At 45.8% G+C, this 17,999-nt stretch overlaps 1 protein-coding gene across 1 annotated transcript in view; it reads left to right on the top strand.

Moving 5' to 3' along the window:
* The first annotated feature begins 28 nt into the window (after positions 1–28).
* COL4A2 (collagen type IV alpha 2 chain) overlaps positions 29–17,999 on the top strand; it is a 178,889-nt gene continuing 160,918 nt past the window's right edge. The window contains exons 1-3 of the mRNA XM_025044980.1: positions 29–375; positions 670–759; positions 876–930. Coding sequence (XP_024900748.1) covers positions 716–759; positions 876–930 — 99 coding nt within the window. The 5' untranslated portion in view covers positions 29–375; positions 670–715. The remainder of the gene's footprint in view (positions 376–669; positions 760–875; positions 931–17,999) is intronic.

The following is a 17,999-nucleotide window of genomic DNA, read 5'->3' as shown; positions in this document are numbered from 1 at the left end:
GTCCCGGGCGCGGCGGCTTGCAGCGGAGACCTGAGCGCCGCCAGGCGAGCTCCCCAATTTGTTGGCCCTGCCCCCTCCCCCTCGGCGGCGTGCGGGCGGGTCTCAAAGGGGAGGACTCTGCGGCTCGAGTAAGAAGAGGCGGAGGAAGCGCGCGGCCGGCCGATTGTGGCTGCCGCGCGCCGGGACGCCAAGTCTCCACGCTCTGCACCCACCCGCTGCCGCGGCGCGACCCTGTGTCCCCGCGCTCGCTGACTGCGCGGAGGACAGAGGGCAGTCGCACAGGCCGCGAGCCCGGCGCTCGGGAGCCGGAAAGGGCAGCCGCGCTGCTGGAGTGCCGCTGCCCCGCGCTTCAGAGGGACCGAAGCCTGGCCCGAGGTGAGAGCGATCTCTGGGACGCCGAGACCCAGGCACAGGGCACGAACTCGGGGCACCCTGTCCAAGCTCTTAGGAGTTGGGGGGTGGGGGATGGGGATCGAGCGGCCGCGGGTAAGCAACATCAACGAGGGCCTAGATGGGAAGCCTCCTCTTTCTTCTGTCTCTGTGTCGGCTCTCCGTCACTCCTGCAAGGAGGTGGGGCGCAACCCGCTCTCCCGCGTTCCACTGACGGACGCGGCGGCAGGGATGCTTCCCTCCCCAACCTCTAAGTCCGCTTTGTCTTTTGCCTTCCAGGCTGGGAGGAACAGACCTCTGAGCCCAAAGTGGCTGAATTAGAAGCATGGCCAGAGACCAGGGCGCGGCGTCCGGCCCTGCCCTGCGGCGGTAAGCGACTTTCTGCCTTGTCCTGTGGGTCCCGCAAGCGGGGCCCTTCAGTGTAACTTTCAGGAGTTGCCCAGCCGGACTGCTAGCTCATGGCGCTTTCCCTCTCTCTCATCCAGGTGGCTGCTGCTTGGGGCGGTAGCAGTGGGACTCCTGGCCCAGAGCGTCCTGGCGGTAAGTCCTGGCCCCGGTTCACGGGCTTTGATTCGCGCGCCTGAGAGTGGTTGGGACACCGAGTGGCCTTGACAGAAGGCAGCTCGTGCGTGCTCGCCTGAACATGTGTGTGTGCGCGCCTATGTGTCCTCCTGCAGCCTCTTACCCAGACCAGGTTCTGAGAAAGCGCGCTTTCCCCAAGGAACTTCTCCGGTTTGCCTTCCCGTAGGTTCCCCACCGTCAGCCCTGTGTATTACAGTCATAGGCCTTAACAGAGGAGCCAATAATTAAAAACATAGCCCGCGGCATCCTTTTCTAAGGCTTAGGCAAAAGCCCAACCTTAGCAACCAGGGAAGACTGTCAGTCACATGGCAGTGAGGCGCCAGGCTACAAGGAAGAAACATTTTTGTGCAACTCAAAAGCTGGTGTTTAGGTACTGTACTGTCCTTGGCAGAGAGTTTTCCTGTTCTTTTAAATGAGAGGCTTTGGGGGGGAATTGGCGGGGCGAGAAGGAGAACAAGACAACACTGTACTTTTTTAACCATTGTGAGGGAACAATGGCTGAAAACTCGCGTTTTCTCCCAACATTTGGTCTGCCCCTGGAAGACCCACGATAAGAGCTGCTAAGGCTCCCACCTATGACCTCGTTTACTGTGTGCTGATCCCACCCTATCCCCACCCCAGAGCTGCCATTTAAGGCAGCTTTCTCAGTACATCATTGCGCTGGTGATTGCACTATGGGATGCTATAAATTGTGTTTAATAGGAACCTCTTTTACTGAACTTTATGTAGCATGGCTAAACTGCCACAGGTCTGGTGGGTCTCTTCAGTTGAGGACACAAATGTTTAAACTGAGACTGAAAATCAAGGGGACTTACTAGATGTCCAGGACCCCACCCTCTCTGTACTCTGTCTGATAGAACAGGATTTCTGTAGCACCTAATTTCCCAGGTGACTCCTGCTAGGAATTCCCCCCACCTCTTGGAGGGTTCTCTGGGTACACACACAGGGTACATGCACAGGGACAATAGGAAGCTGTAGTCAAGGTTTGTTTTAAGGCGTTATTTCCACATTGTCATATCCTCATGTAAAACAAAGATTTTAAAGGCTGTGAGTGAGGAAGAAATACCCTAGCTTGGAAAAGAACCTTTAGCCTTGCTTTTCTGCTACCCTCTGCTCCTGTTCAGGGCCCAGACTGGAAAGTCAGAAGAGAGGTCAGAGACTTTGACTGGAGCATTCTAAGCCAAAGTTTTCTTAAAGCTCAGGTCCATCTCTTTTTTTCTTCATGATATAAGAAGATCAGAACCTAGATATTTGTCCCTTATGGGTCCTTATACACATGTGACATATAGGACTTGGCCCAGAGTTATGAGCCAGAGCAATACGCACACATTCAAAGAGGATGAGGTTTCTAAAGAGGAAAGCCCTGAATTCTGTTGAGCACGCATGCATTGGCTGGCCGTTCTGCCTCCTACGCCCCTTTGTCTCTTAGAACCACTTTTATAATATCAATGTTTTCCTTCCTGAGGATGGTGAGAGTCCCAGGAATCTAATCTGAGACTGATCTTAAAATTGGTGGAAAGGGCTTCATGCCAGAAGACTTGGGTCCTAAACGCAGCTCTACCCAGTCTCATAAATCTGGTGCCCCAGTTTCCACACTTTAAACAGGAAGAGACTATCCCCCAGCTTCTTACAGAGGCCAGTGCCCTGCCACACATAATACACTTCTCTGCCTTCCTCCAAAACCTCTTAGATGCTGCAAACTCAGCTGAATCTCTCTGTTCTCTGATTCTTGGATGAGACCAAGAGCATTTATTGCTTAGCAGTGCTTCTCAGAGTGTAGTCCTTGGACCTCTACACTAACCTGGAAAGGTTAAAAATTCAGACCACTGGTCTGCATCGCACACCTCTGATCACACTTTCTGGGGTGAAGTCTGGAAGTCTGCATTCTCACTTGATGCCAAAGTTTGGGAACCATTGAGCTATATAGTATTGTGTTGGGAGGCAATGGGAATCATTTGCCAATTTATTTTATGTCACTGGGCTTTAGATTCTAAAACTATAAATAGAAACAGATAAATACCTCTGAATTATTTTACTGGAGACATATCAATATGTATTATTCAATAGACATGGAATTTGTGTGGATCTTCTACTTATTAACGTCCTACTGACCACTGGCTTTAATAACCATTACTCATAAAATAATTCCTTGATCCTTAACTATATTCATTAAAACACCTTTCTTAATTGTGGCAAGCTCGGCTCCTCCCCCATTTGTGTGCCATGCTCAAGAATCCTGTCTCATTGTCTGTTTCTACCAAGGACTCCTCTCAAGGGTAGATCAATTCAGTTAGCAAGGGCTGCTCATTGTTGCTTGAAAAGCTTTGTAGCAGAAGCAGCTAGAAATGGCTAGTGAAGAGAATACATAATTATTTAATGAGTATTTCCTATATGCCAATTTATGTGTCTTAATCCATCTGAGCCTCATAGGAAAACACACCTATGAAGTAGGTAACTATTCCCACCCCCATTTTACAGATGAGAAAACAGAGAACTAAGACTTTATACAACTCGCCCAAGGGCTCTCTCTTTGTAAGTGCCAGGCGTGGGATTTGAACGTAGGCACTTGCTTACTGCAGTAAGCGTCCCCAAATCAGGCTATAAATAGGTAGTGAGGGTACTCCTGAGTTTCAGTAGTTGAATCTCCTGGTTATGCTTTCTCCTTGCTCTTAACTGTGACTGACAGAGTAAAGCCCACATCCTGGTTCCTAGGAAAGGGAACTCCTGTCTTCTTCCTGTGCCACTTTGCTCTGAAGAGCAGGGGCCCATAGCAAGGGAGAAGCTGTGTAATCAGGTGTCCAAAAGAAGAAAAGAAAGCAGGCATTCCAATGGGCAGCCTGGGCTCAGGACCCAACATAGACACATGTGCTCTCCGTGTGCAACCACGGGCAGCACTCACTTAGTGTTCAGGTTGCCCTGCCTTAAATGCAATGCCAGGGTGCCAAGCGCATATGCAGAGGACTCTTCCTAAAAGGTAGTGCAGCATGATGGTTACCACCCCATACTCTGAAGTCAGACTGCCTGGGGGCCATTCCCAACTCAGCAGCTGATGAGCTGCTGCTTACCCCTGACACTCACCAAATTTCCTCGTCCTGTTACTCACTACCCTGCAATGGGGATGTTACCAGTGGTATCCACCTCTAGCTGGGGTCAGGGCTGTCAGAATAGCGAATGTGCATGAAGTGTCCTGGAGTGCGTGGCACAGAGCAAGTGCTCAGGGTGTCTGTTGAGCCTGTGTCAGTGAAGGTTCCCACAGCAGCATGCTCCTCCTAGCCTTCAAGGAGACTTAAAAGTGCTCACTGTGGCCTGTGCTGAGCATTGTTACTTATCTCAAGGGATGAGACAGCAGCCTTGAAGATCTAAGAGACCAGTCCTATGCGGTTCTGGGAGTAAGAGGATTCCAGAGAACAAAGGCCTTCTTTCCCTGAGATTAAATGCGCCAGAGGTGGGGAATGGAGGGTGCTGACCTCATGACCTCAGCTGAGGAGACAGGCTACACACTTAGGTTCTCATAGGTATCAGGGTGCAACCCTATGCACCCCAGGAGATGCTGGCCTCCAGACTGCCTTCAGCACCAGCTTCAGTTTCCAGGGTGTCTTCAAGGGTTCCGTGACCTGGAAAATTTCCTCGCCGTTTCTCAGGTTGTCATTTCATCCCCTCCCTACTCCCCAAAAAAGAGAGAGAAGCAGCGGCAGCAGCAATATGTTCTATAGTTTTCCTCTTCTGCTTTCAATCAGCTTATTGATAAATTATGGAAAAAAAAAAATGTGTAGTGCTAAGATGCTCCCAGTGCTCTATTTAAGAATCACAGAGAACAGTGCTTTCCCAGAATTGCCAAGAGCTTTAGTCCTCTTGTTCGAATTCTGGACCCCTAAGAAGGGAAATATCACAAGGTTTCTCCTCTGTTAAGGGAAATACAAGTATATCTCCAGCTCTCTGGTGGTAGTTAAAGCAATCCTCTTGGTGGCTCGTATGAAATGGCCACAGTCAATAACACCACGGACTCGTCACAGCATCCCAGAACTAGACAAAGGTCCGAAATGGGAAGAGGGAGAACATGGCTGTTATACTACTAGTGGGTATATTTAGAATGAGAGACAGAGAGGAAAAAAGTGAAATTCAAGTAAAAAGTTCTAGGACAGAAAACAAAGAGTTTGCTAAAATAATAAAAAAATCAAAGGAGACTCTGTCTTTCCGGAGAGAGGATTTTAAAAAATAGGCGACTAGCTTCAATTAAATATAGAGAAAATTCGAGGGAAAAACGAAAGGGCAATGACTTTTCAACATTATATTAATGATAATGAAGATATCACTATGGAGAAGGTGGTTTTGAAATGTCTTGTTCTTTTAATCTAAAAAAGAATACTTATCTTTGATTAAAGGACTTCAGAGAGAGCTCTGAAATTGACCTCTTACTGTATCCGCTTGTATCACCACCACTAAAGGTGGTAAAGTTTGGAACCTTGACCTTGGCTGATTCAGCTTATACACCAGGCAGTCTGTGCAGTAACTGGCGGCCTCCTGGGGTACACAGTAGTCTTAAGAAACAACAAAGCCTCACCCCTACAAGGTTACTAATTGGCTGTTTGACCCCAGGGCAAGTCACTTAATGCTTTGGTTCTGGGGTACGAGGGAAAGTTGAAGAAGAGCTGTAGTGTGGTATCGTTACTGGATGCTCCAAGCAGTCAGGCACCCCAGGTGAGCTGGAGGGTCAGAACTGGGGACACAACACCCACAGCTGCCACAGGCCCTTCCCTGAGCGGAGAAGGCAGAGATGAGCTGGTTCTCGCTTTTCTTAGCTGTCACATTGGGAATAGGAATGCTTTTCCAGGAAAGCATGTGGGCTGCTCCAGGATATGACTTAAAAATAAATATGCTGCATCAGGCTTTTTATCTTCAGGATGTGAAAAGCTTCTGGAATTCAGTGAATGGTAGTTAATCAGCTGAGATGAGCGAATGGGCAGGTTATTTGGTGGTTACCTATTGTCACTCTCTTGTATATTTGTTCCCTCAGTTAATGAGACTCTTGGGACAGGTGAAGGCCTGAATGACTCACTAACCTTGATTTTATCGGCTTCCTTGGGGGTGTGATTTTTCTTTTGATTATACATGAAAGAAGAAGGGGATATCTAATCTGAGGGAGACCCATGGGTTTCTCTAATCTCGTCCACGTGGTCAGGGAGTGAATTCCAAAGGAAGCACAAGTCAGGCAGCTCCCTCCTCAAGCCCTGCCCTACCCTGCTCGCTAGAGTCTGGTCTCCATGTTGGTACCTTCCCGTCTCCAGCAGCTCCTGGCAGACAGCTGATGCACACTGGGTGTTCTGTTAGCATGTATTCTACTGCCTTGAATGAGGCTGGCTTTTGAAGCAACAAGTTTTTTTGTTTAAAAAAAAAAAAAAAAATTGTTCCTCTAAGTGCAGTGCAGTGCAGTATCCTGGAAGAGAGAAAAACCATTCATGGAAAAACTGGCAAAATTCTAATAGAGTCTGTATTTTAGTTCATGTATTCATGTTAATTTCTAGTTTTGACAAAATGTACCAAGGTTATGTAAGATGTTAATACGGCATCATCATGTCTGGGCAAAAGGATATACATGGACTCTCAGCACTATCTTTGCAACTTTTTCGCAAATCTAAATTACTTGCAAATAAAAATCTACTCTTAGAAGCCAAGGACTAGTCGCATTTGGCATGCGTTACCAGACAAGTGCAAAGAGAAAGCTGAGAAGCAGCAAGTCTGAGACACTGAACAGCAGATGTGGCAAGCAAAAGGAAAATATGGTTCCCATTCTTTTCTCTAACAGACTGAGTAAACAAAAGGCACTTCTTTGTACTTGGAAATACAGCAGAAGTGGCCTTTGCCCCAGGAAAGGGCTTTTGTCCCCCTGACTTGGGGGGCGTGTCATTTGAAGAAAGGGAAAGGAAGGCATCCTGATGGAGTTTCCACAGCTGGGCATCTCGTAGGGGTTCCAGGGTGAGCTACAATAGCCTCCCTCTTCTTGACCCAACAATTGGGTAGGGAAAATGATTGCACGGTTGTTTCCTGAGCTTGAAATGGCATGTGAGACATTAAACATGACATGCTCATACATCTTTGCCCTTACTGATTTGTCAGGCCAGCGTCCATAGGTGCTGTATGGAAAAGGGAAGAGAGTTTGCCCTCCCAACCCCACCACCACCCCCTTCTCACATGCCTAGAAAACCAAGTTGGTGTCAAAGATGAGAGAGCGGCTCTGCTGGGATGTCCAGGGTCCCCAAGCCCCACCTCTACACATACTTCCTACGGGCTCCTGTGGTGGAATTTGGAGTTAGCAATCTCCAAGTGAACACAATTTCTATTTCAGTTATGGGCGGGCGGGGAGTGGGGTGACAGGGGAATGGGGGCCAAGAACAAGGATGGCCAATAGCCAATGGCTGTCACCTCACACATTTGCCTCTGTCACCACCCTGCAGGAACAGCAGCCTCTGCCCCTGGCCCTCCTCAATTCTTTTTTGCAGCTTCCTACACACCCTATCTCTTCTCAGTAGCCTGTAGCCTCTGTGACATGAAGGACACCCTGCCCCCTCGCCTATCAGAGTACCCCTATGGCAGACACAGAATGCCTGTGCCCTGCTGGGACTTCTATCCCTTGGAACTGTGACTCATTCAAAAGTCTAATTAAAGTGCCCTCGCGAACTGCTGGTACTTTAAATTATCACTAGAGATCAATAATTTTAAATCATCATTCATAAGTTTTATAGACGTTAAACATTTGTCTTCACTCATCCTCAGCTGTAATGACCGCTACCACAATCCAAAGTTGAGGACATGTTACATCACTCCTCCAGGATTCATTCACTACATTGTATGCTCCAGGGCCTGAAACACAGCAAGCACTCAGTAAAGTGTCTGTTCCATACAGGAGTGAAGATGTTAATTGAAAATGAATTAGTTGAAAGTATTTAAACAAATCTTTTGGATGAGGAATATAGTCATGGAACAACTAATAAAAGATGAGATAAAAATGTAGTTTTTCTCACTATGGGGTTTGTTTGTTTGTTTCCAAATTAAATGCTTCTCCCCACTGGATAAAGTAGCTGTATGATAAAGGAAGCATTGATCTGTCTATGAAAGATTTGCGTTTTTTCCTAGGGATTGTTTTCAGCCCCACCCATGAAATTCCTCTGTTGCTGCTTTGCCCAGGTCAATGATCTCCCATGTGGGATTTACAGAAGAATTCGTGTTATTGAATTACATGGACTAATTTTCTGGTACCCGGTAGAAGTTACATAACAATATATTTTTCTGCATGTGGAGCACTTCGGGCTATGTGACTGTCTTTGTGGAGTGATGTGGGCTGCCCGAGAACAGAGGGAAGGGCTTCTGCTGGCAGACATGATCAAAGATGCATGCTCCCTGGGAGGCCTCCAAGGCTCTGGTTTGTCCATTAGAGAAAAGAGACGCTGATTAGCAATAATTGCAAACTGGTGTTGGGAAAGAGGGCACAGGAAACAGCAGCCCCATGGGACCCGCCATGCAGCCTTCCCTCCTCCCCTGCCCTCACCCCACTGACACTGGCTCCAGGTTGGAGAAAAGGAAGAGGTCCTCTGGGAGGGTCTTTGTGGGGTCCCCTGGTATCAATACATGAGACAGTCAGCCTTGAAGCCTTCTAGTGTTCCAGAACCCCCAGGGCCAGCGAAAACACCCCACAGGAGAAACACAGCAGCTCCTGTTTATTGAGCGCAATGGTGCCAGCTGCTAACACACATTACCTGCTAAATGCCCACAGTTCTGTGATTATCACACTTTACAGATGTGCAGACTGAGGCACACACAGCTTAGGGCAGCGGTCCCCAACCTTTTGGCACCAGGGACTGGTGCTCCTGATGATCTGAGGTAGAGCTGAGGTGGTGACGCTAGTGCTGGGGAGCGGCTGCAAATACAGATGAAGCTTCGCTCACCCACCGCCTACCTCCTGCTGTGCAGCCCAGTTCCTAACAGGCCATGGAACAGTACTAGTCCATGGCTCAGGGGTTGGAGACCCCTGGCTTAGTGCACTTGTTAAGGACAATAAGAAATAAAGCTGAGCATGAAGCCCAGGACTCGCTGATTCCAAAACCTCTGCTCTTAACCACTATGCTAGGCTGACAAATCTCTAGCCATAAAATATATATGCATATTCAAAATCTGCAAGATTTCTGGTGTGTAAAATATACACTATCTAATTATATAATTATACACGTATACTAAATAAAATACATGTATATGTTATTTATCTATAGATAGATAATAGATGTAGATGATAGAGATAAATAATAAACGATTGATAAGGAGAGATGATAGACAGATGATAGATAGACAAATACTGAGATGAGAAAGAAAAATAGAGACCACAGAGCACACATGCACATGCACGCATGCTCGGCCCTTGGATGCTCCTGGCTCCTTTCTCCACAAAGGCTGCCCAGGCAGAGGAAGGAGGGAAAATTATTGTCTCTGGGGAGCATCAGGCAGACCTGTTCTTTTTAGAGTCCCTTTAGGGTCTGCAGGGAGGCTAACCTATGCATGTAGATGACTGAGTAGCTCATGAACTCTGAGAAACAAAGACTAGAGAGGCTGCACCCCAGAGAGGCCAACAAAGGATGACCCAGTAGGCATGAGCGTGGGAAAGGGGGAATCCGATTGGTAGAACAGAGTTCCTGTGGAACTTTTCTTCTCCAGGTCCTTTTCAAAATTCCAGGCTCTGAAAGTATATGAACTACAGCTATGTAAAAGGGAGAGCGACATGCAAACACAGCATTGTCTCGGAGGGGATAGAGAGGCTGTTAAAAAATCGTTAGTCCCAACTTGGAGAGAGATTTAATGAAACTCCCTGGGGAATAAGAGACCCTCCTAAAATTATCTTAGCTCTGCAGGAGACCCCCAAGGACTGTGGAATGATGACAGAATCCATTTTTTTCTAGACTGAGGCTAACTTTCTTATGTTGGGGCTGCTTTTACTGCTGTGTTTTTTGTTTTAATGTTTTTCATTGGCGTTTCCCATGTACCAACAGGTAGATAGGTGTGGTCTATTAAAAAGAGTTGGAGCATCTGAGTTTTATTCCAATGACTTAGAAATGCCACTTTTTCTTTCTAAACCTCCTTTTCTTCATGGTAAAATGGGATTGCTAATGGCGAGATCATTTATGTGAAATTCACTCACCAAGTGAACATGTCCAATTTTACTAGAAAGAGTATTCACTCACAAGTCATATACATTAATCTCTCATGGGCTCAGATCTGGGTCCCAGATGGAGGACAGGCCAGGATTAGTGGGGTCGGAGTGTTCTGAGCATGTGGTGGGGGTGAAACGGGGAGTAGTAGAAGTTGTCCAACTATGTGACCAAATTTTTTAAGTTCAATATGCCATCTGGGATTATCCATGTGCAGAGAGCAACCTGCAGAAGTTCATTGTTTGAAACCGAGTTTCTCTCTCCCTTGACTATATTATACTTACAGTACGACAGATTTTATATGCGATTGTACTCATCAGCGAACACCTATAGAAGTCTCACTCAAGACAGAACCAAGCTCTGTTCTGAGGGGAATATGGAAGAAAGAGCAGGACAAAGACCTGAGGCTCACAAGAAATAAGGCTGGCTTGGGTCTTGGGTTCAAAATCTGCTTTTGCTACACCATGGCTGCGTGACTTTGGACAAGTTACTTAGCTTTTACGCTTTAGTTGCATATCGAAAACTGGAATAAAAATAGTTCTACCTTTTTACTCCAGTTTTAGACATGTAATAATAATAGTTCTACCTTGTTAAGTACACTCTGAGGATGAAAGAAATCGCATGCAAAGATCTCAGCAATCTTAGCATCGTAGTGCTTGCTGAATGTTAGCTAGTGGCTACTTGGTTTTAGGTTTTTTGTTTTTTTTTTAATTACATATGTGTCTTCATCCTCAAAACCTTAAAAAAAAAAAAATTTGAAGCCACAAAGAGAAAAGTTCGAGTGTTAATAGAATTTAGGGAAAATTTATTGCAGACCTTGCTGCCATGACAAAGCCTTCTCTGTGTGTGGCCTTCGAGGCAGAGGAGAGATGAATGTGCCCAGCAAGGCACAGCAGGGCACAGGAGGACGTGGGCACGGGTACACTAAGCCAGCCGGACTGAAGGGATGTGGGGGGGGATTGTGGTAAGATCCTGCCATCTTCATAGCATCTGGCAGGGAGTAGCTATGGTGCCAGGACACTGAGCTGTGGACAAGCTCACTGGCACACACTCAGTTCACATGACAAGCGGGTGCAGAGGCATCTTCCCAATGCCTTTGGACAGTCGTTTTCATTTTCTTAAGTTTGAGAAATGCCAGCAAAGAATTTTCATTTTAATTAAAGTTAGGTCAAGGTGTACTAAATTGTTTCAAGAATGAATGGAAAGTCTTTAAAAAAAAAAAAGAACATCTTGCTCAAATAATTCTGAGACCCAGTGTAACTTAACAAAGCAAGAAAACTCAAAGAAGTCTGGGTCTGACAATGTGGCATGGAAAACACCCAGTCTAGTCTTAGCAGAGAACGTCTTTCTTGAAAACTCAGGACAGCCCCTTCACCCGTCCCTTGCCATTTCCCACCAGGGCAGTAGCAATTCTCCACGTCTGCTATGGTTTCACGGTCAGGGTGAACAGGACACACAGACAGACCTGTTTTCTTCTGAGCACCCAGGTGAGCAAGGCCACCGGGTCGATTCAAACAGAAAGTTCCAGCTGGAACTTCCTGGGAGGAAAACCACCCCCTTCCCTTTCTTCCTTACTTGGACATCGTCCTAACTGTCACAACCATCTAAGTTACAATCGAGGGCCAAATAGTCTCTTTTCCTATCTGAAAACTACCTCCCTTTCCTACCAGCTCTCACCAGGTTTCGGGTGCTTCCCTCCTCACCACACCCCCCAAGACAATCTTAGCTCAGACAGGATTTCCTTCGTCTTAGTCATCAGCTTTTATGATCCAGCCTCCCCTTCCCGTTGCAAAACAAGGAATATTAACAGCAATTGTCTGAAATGATTTGTAAATCTTACAATAGTACGTGTAGACATCAGGGGTTTTTTTGTTATTATTATTTATTTTATTAGTTTCAAGTATACAGTACATTGGTTAGATATGCATATAGTTTATAAAAACAATCCCCCTAATTGCTCTTTCTCTCCTCTGACTTTCTCTCTACCTAGCCAACACATTAATGCTAACTACAATTTTTGTGTGTGTTTACTAACATCAAGATTCCAAATTTAGAAAAATAGGTGTGTTTCTCTTTACATCACATGGTACAGTGAGTTCTCAGCTGTCTGCCTTGGCTTTGTGAGATTGCCAAAAAGCAACCACATTCATTCTAATCACATCTCTAAAAAGCTACAAAGTTAAAACAAAAATGACCAATTGAGCAAAAGTTATTCACGTTTAAGATGAAGGCAAACAGAACGATGGGTCAAATTAGTAACATTTCCTGCTAGTGAGAGTCCGGTTCCCACCCTCGGACCAGAACAGGCCTTCAGGGCATGACATGAAGCATTTCTTTAAAGCCTTAACAGTCTTCCTGGGGTCTGGAAAGAGAATGTAGTCTTCATATTCTCCCAAAGGATTCTAGGAGGAACCAGAGCAACCCACTTATAAGAACTTCATGCAGATAGTTGTCAGGTCTGCTCTTGGTTAAAATGGAAACTCAAGTCATTCAGCTCTAGCTGCCTGTGCAGAGAGGAAAGTGTACATAGAATAAGCTAAATGAGCAAAATTCAGTCCTTCACAACCCCTCCATCTAGTTATAAGTTCACATGCCCACTCTCTCCTCTCTCTCTCGCTCTCTTACTCTCTCCCTCCTAGTAGTACTAATACTGGTAGTACTAATGGTAGTACACTACTAATAGCAGCATACCACTCTACCTTTCCAACTGAATTGTTCTTGCCAGCTAATGGAAGACAAAAATTCCATGTCAATGGAGTCCCATCAAGCAAGTTGGGGTGGGGAGGGAGGAGAGTAAAATACCTCTTTACAGCTTCTCATTTCCTCTGTTTTTATCCCTGCTCCAAAATTTCTTCGCCAAAACCCTGTGCTCTTCTAGATCCAGAACCTGGCTCAAAAATGGCTCAGACATCAGCTATTACATGCAGAATTTGCTTCTGGTTTCCTGTGAAACCGATGGACCTTGGACTGGCAGGACATTAGGATCACCTGGGGGACTTTGTAAAACTGCAATGCCACGACCCTGCTCTTTAGATATTTTTCTTTAAATATTTAGATATTTAGATCAGTGAGCTGCTCTGGGGTGGGACCAGGCATCTGAGCTTCTACCTCTGGATTAAACAGGGATTGTCAACCTGGGCAGAATGTGACAGTCACCTGGGGAATGTTCTAGAATATCGAGTTTATGCAAGATGATTGTAAAGGAATTTCAAGCCCATGGAGAGACCAACTTTGCCCTTTAAGGTCAGGAAGACTATTTGCTGTGCTCACCAGGAGGTTCTGGTTCTCCCGCCCAGGGCTCTCCGCCCATCAAACACAGCCGGGTACTGGAAATGTCCTATCCTCCTACACTAGGCAGTGAGGCACAGCTAGGAAGACACAACCCAGGGTCTTCTCCTGCCTCCCCAGTCATTGGACCCCGAGGACCCCCGCTGGGGGTGTGATTAGCATCTCATCTGTGCTCCCGTGCTATGTTTTGTGGGTGATGCCTTTGCTTTACAGTAGGAGTGGTTTGTTATCTGCTTCTCATCTGCTTAAAATTTCACATCCTAGAAATAAATGACTTATGACTTAACTTTACTCCAGAGGGAGAAGAAAGTAAGATTAGTTATGTTCACTCTTCATTGTTTTTTAAATCTGGAAATTCTTTACTTAAGAATTAAAAGCAGGGAAGAATAGTATTGACTCCTGTCTAGAGATTCCAGAACAAAGAAATGGCTGGACGACACTGATACTTCAAATAACTGAAAAGATTGGTTCCTCTAGAACAAAATCTAACCCCAGGACCATCTGCTTCTGTTCGGTATAAAAACGGAAGAGCAAAGCCAGAGCAGTGTCTCAAAGGAAAATAAATTTATTTAAAGGAGAATGTACATATATACATATATTTCATCATTTTTTTTTAATTGTCGTTTTCTTTTTTCTTATAGTACTTTTTACAAAATCTTTATTCTTCTAGTTCTTGAGTTAAGGACAAAAGACTAAGTCTGTTTATTCAAGCAACATTTTTGCCTTCTTGTTGATTTTTCCTCTTCATTCGGTTTAATTAACTAGATTCTAAAAAACAAGCAGAAATAAAACAGACTTCATGAGATTTTTCTTAGTTTTTCACATTAAAAAATTATTTCAAATCTTTATTCTTTCTAAGCATGTCATGTGTTAAACATTAGGTAAATATCCTAAAATAAAAAATAAAATCCTGACGATTCATGCATCACATACACAACAGTGTTTGTAAACTAATCATTTGGAAAAAAACATTGATGTCACCTCAGATCTCTTGTATATATAGTGAAAACCTGTGTTGATTCTTTTATCATGTTTTGATTTTTAACTATGGTAACTGTGCCATTTGTGGCATTAAGAACATTCACACTGTTGTGCGACCAGCCCCACCGTCCATCTCTAGAACTTTTCCATCATCTGAAACTGAAAATCTGTCCCCATTAAACAGTGTCTCTCCGTTCTCCCTTCCCCCAGCTTCCGGTAATCTCTATTCTACGTTCTGTTTCTATGAGTTTGCATATTTCAGGGACCTCATGTAAGTGGAATCACACAATATTTGTCCTTTTGCAACTGGCTTATTTCACTTAGCATAATGTCTTCAAGGTTCATCCATGCGGTGGCATGTGTGAGAATTTCTTTTCTTTTTGAGGATGGATAATATTCCTATACTTTTAAAAGTTGTTATAAAGCTCAGTTTTGTTTTCTTGATTTGTTGTCTCAATGGTTAATGTCAGGTTTAGGAGAGGGACTCACAGCTCAAAACAAAGGGACACGTGGGCCAGTTGGTTGTGTCTCTGACTCTGTCTTCCCACTTTGTCTGGCTCCCTTCGGCCCCTCTCTTATTGACATGTGTCTTGATTTCTAACCAACGACCTAGTAGAGTGTACTGATTTGAGTTTCCTCTGGCACAAGCACCGGTGAGCAGGTGTGAAACTCAGGAGTGAGGTCTGGGTCGGAAATGCTGAGGAGCGTGTCACGTATCTGGTGCCCTCCTGAGGCCCTGGGGCTGCATGAGTTTTTTCAGGAAGAAAATAGAGAATGGAAGCCTCAAGACAAGGGAGAAAGGCTGGCAGAGAGCCAGGAGGAGGCCCAGACCTTCATCTCAGAAACCTGGAGAGGAAGACGTCTCCGAGAACGTGTGGTCAAGCCACCAGATGCTGCCAAGGGGAAGGTTTAGCCCTTGGGTTTACCAGATTGGAGGTCCCTGTAGCCTTCTCTTCCCATATAGCTAGGGTCACAGATGCAGTGAGTTGGGTAGACTCTAGGACGTGGGGAATTGGAGACAGTGAGTCTAAACTACTCCGATCAGTGTCCACCTCTAGCCATTGCTCTTTCTCCTTTGCACACTGGACCCAGGCTCCTGGAGGGCTCAGAACTTGTTCCATACATCATTGTGTCCTCCCTTGGCACAGCGACCTGCACAGGGGTACTTAAAGAATTTTATTAGATAAGTATGTTATATAACTATTCCATGGGAAGTCAAGATATTTCAGGTTTCTAAACAAAAGAGACTGGTGGCATGATCAGAAGGCTACCGGGGCCACTTGGGCAAGGTCAGTGGTGCAGGAGGGAAGACACCTAGAAGCAGCCTCAGAGAAGGGCCCCCCTTTTCAATGTTTCAGCCTGACACACTGAGTCCAAGCTCTGATTCTACACTAATTCCCCAGCTGCTAAACTGTCAGTCTTAGAGAAGCGAATGGACAAATGTTTGATCCCGTTCAAACCTATGGTCAGTCCACTGGACTTCTATGGCGGGAGTGGTGGTGACATTTCTCAGCGGTTGAGCGCCTGTAGCCACATCACTGGTTTAAATCCCAAAGATGGGATCAATTGAGGCTCACGGGTTACTCTGGAGTCCTTCTTCTGCACACTCTGTTTGGGGAGCTGTCAGCAGGCTCTGGCCGAGGAGCAGAAGAGCATCCATCCAAGAGGCAGCCACCTGCTTGGAGATGACGTCAGATATTGAGATGACACCTGGAGTCCCCATGGATGCCTGGCACCAGTCTTGCTGTGTGCTTTTTCTTTTTTAAGTTAGTAGTGCTGGGTGTGTCTCTTTAACTAATACTCATTCCCCTGCAGTTGTGAAGCTGGAGTTTAAATGAGTGAGTGTCAGGGAAGCTGTGGGGCCAGCAGGAGGATCCCTCTCAGAAAGAGAAACCTAGTGAAGATGGCTCAGGGCGTCTTCTCTTCCTGCCTCCATTGTGCTCATGATGGGAGGGCCAGGGGTGCAGTAAGAAACTCTCAAAGAAAAGAGGCTTCCTCTACCCCCCGAATGTGAGCATGGGCCCTGTGAGCCTTGTAGGGCAGGGACCAGGTCATGAGCACACCAACTCTCCAGTACCCAGTACAGGGTTGGGCTGGGATCTGACTCACAGGACAGACAGACGCCAGCAGGAGGGAAGAAAGTGAGAAAGTCAGGAGTCCTGGTCAGAACTGACACTAAGTGTTTGGGGGCCTTTATGTTCAGATCACAGCACAAATCATCATGTTCAGTGCCATCCCTCAGAAAAATGCACCTGAGGTCAACTGATGAGGAGTTCGTCTTTCATGGGCTTCATTCAATTTGAATTACTGGATAAAAAACTACTGGAGTAGACAGACGTTGGCTTATCTGCAAAGGCAAACTAACGCAAAATATGCTTCCACTGCAAGACAGAGTGCCAAACTATTTCATAGCTTGATATTTTTTTTTCTTGAGCTTCAGACCCAAAGAGAAGTCAGGCATTTGGCCAATGAGCAGTCTGTGGGCTGAGCTGAAATTTTTCTTTGGGGCAGAAGAGGTTGGCCAGTGGCCTGATTTGTGCTTCCAAAAACTTGGCTTCATGGTTTGTCAAGGGAAAGAATATGGAAAGTGAACCAATGATCAAAACCACATAGTCCATGAAAATGGGTGGTGGCCATCAATCAAAGCCCCCCACCCACCCCCATCTGTCAATTAAAGTGATAACTGGATTTGCTCCTCTAGGAGTCCCTCTCTACTGGGCCATCACTTAAGGGAAGCAGGGCTGGCCTGGGAAGTCACTTTCTCCTGTAAACTCTGATCCCTGACAAGGGGGGAGACCTGGAGGGAGGTGATGTCTCCTCATCTTGCTTCATGAGAAAGCAAATCAGACACAGCTCCTCAACCCTGGCTGGATCTGAAGAGCCAGGCCAGAGCGGTGCTGTGCAGACCACAAATTTGATTCAACAGATTCAGCAGGTCTGGGCAGGGTCTGAGATTCCGCATTCCTAATCCACTCCCAGTGAAGGGGATGCTGCTGGGACCACAGTTTGGGTAGAAAGTTCTTGGTGATGTTTTTAGAGCCTTGTGATGATTCTGCTTTCCCTTTGAATAGTTGCTTCCTAGTAAACGACAGAATGTATAACTAGGGCTTGCTTGCTCCTAAAACATCCTCCAATCTTCTGAAGTGTTACAAGAAACACTCCACACTCGCTTGAGCAGGCAAGTTTTGGAAAGCCGTGGGTGAGAGAAAGATCATTTCATCTGCTAGTCTCTAGAAGGGTTAAGGAATTTCTCTTTGCGAAGCGTTTTATCTTTTGAAATGCAGAGCTGAGGTTTCTGGGGTCATGTCCTGCATGAGAGAAAGTTCAGCCCTGAGCATTGCAAAAACAGCCTGTTAGAGGAGCAAAGAGAATGAATGGGGAAAGGGGCTTCACAACCAATTTCATGAAAACACATTTACTCCCGTAAAAATGGGTCCTCTTCGCACCATGAGCCTTAGCTCATCACTTGAACACAGTTTAAAGCAAAGATGTAAATAGTGATCAGAAACAAACACATTTTTAAATAACTTCAGAACCAATTTTTGGAAACAAAAAACAACATTCCTG

The sequence above is a fragment of the Pteropus alecto genome, unplaced genomic scaffold, assembly GCF_000325575.1.
Source record: "Pteropus alecto unplaced genomic scaffold, ASM32557v1 scaffold13, whole genome shotgun sequence".
NCBI classification, from domain to species: domain Eukaryota; kingdom Metazoa; phylum Chordata; class Mammalia; order Chiroptera; family Pteropodidae; genus Pteropus; species Pteropus alecto.
This window is presented reverse-complemented; position numbering and strand designations above follow the sequence as displayed.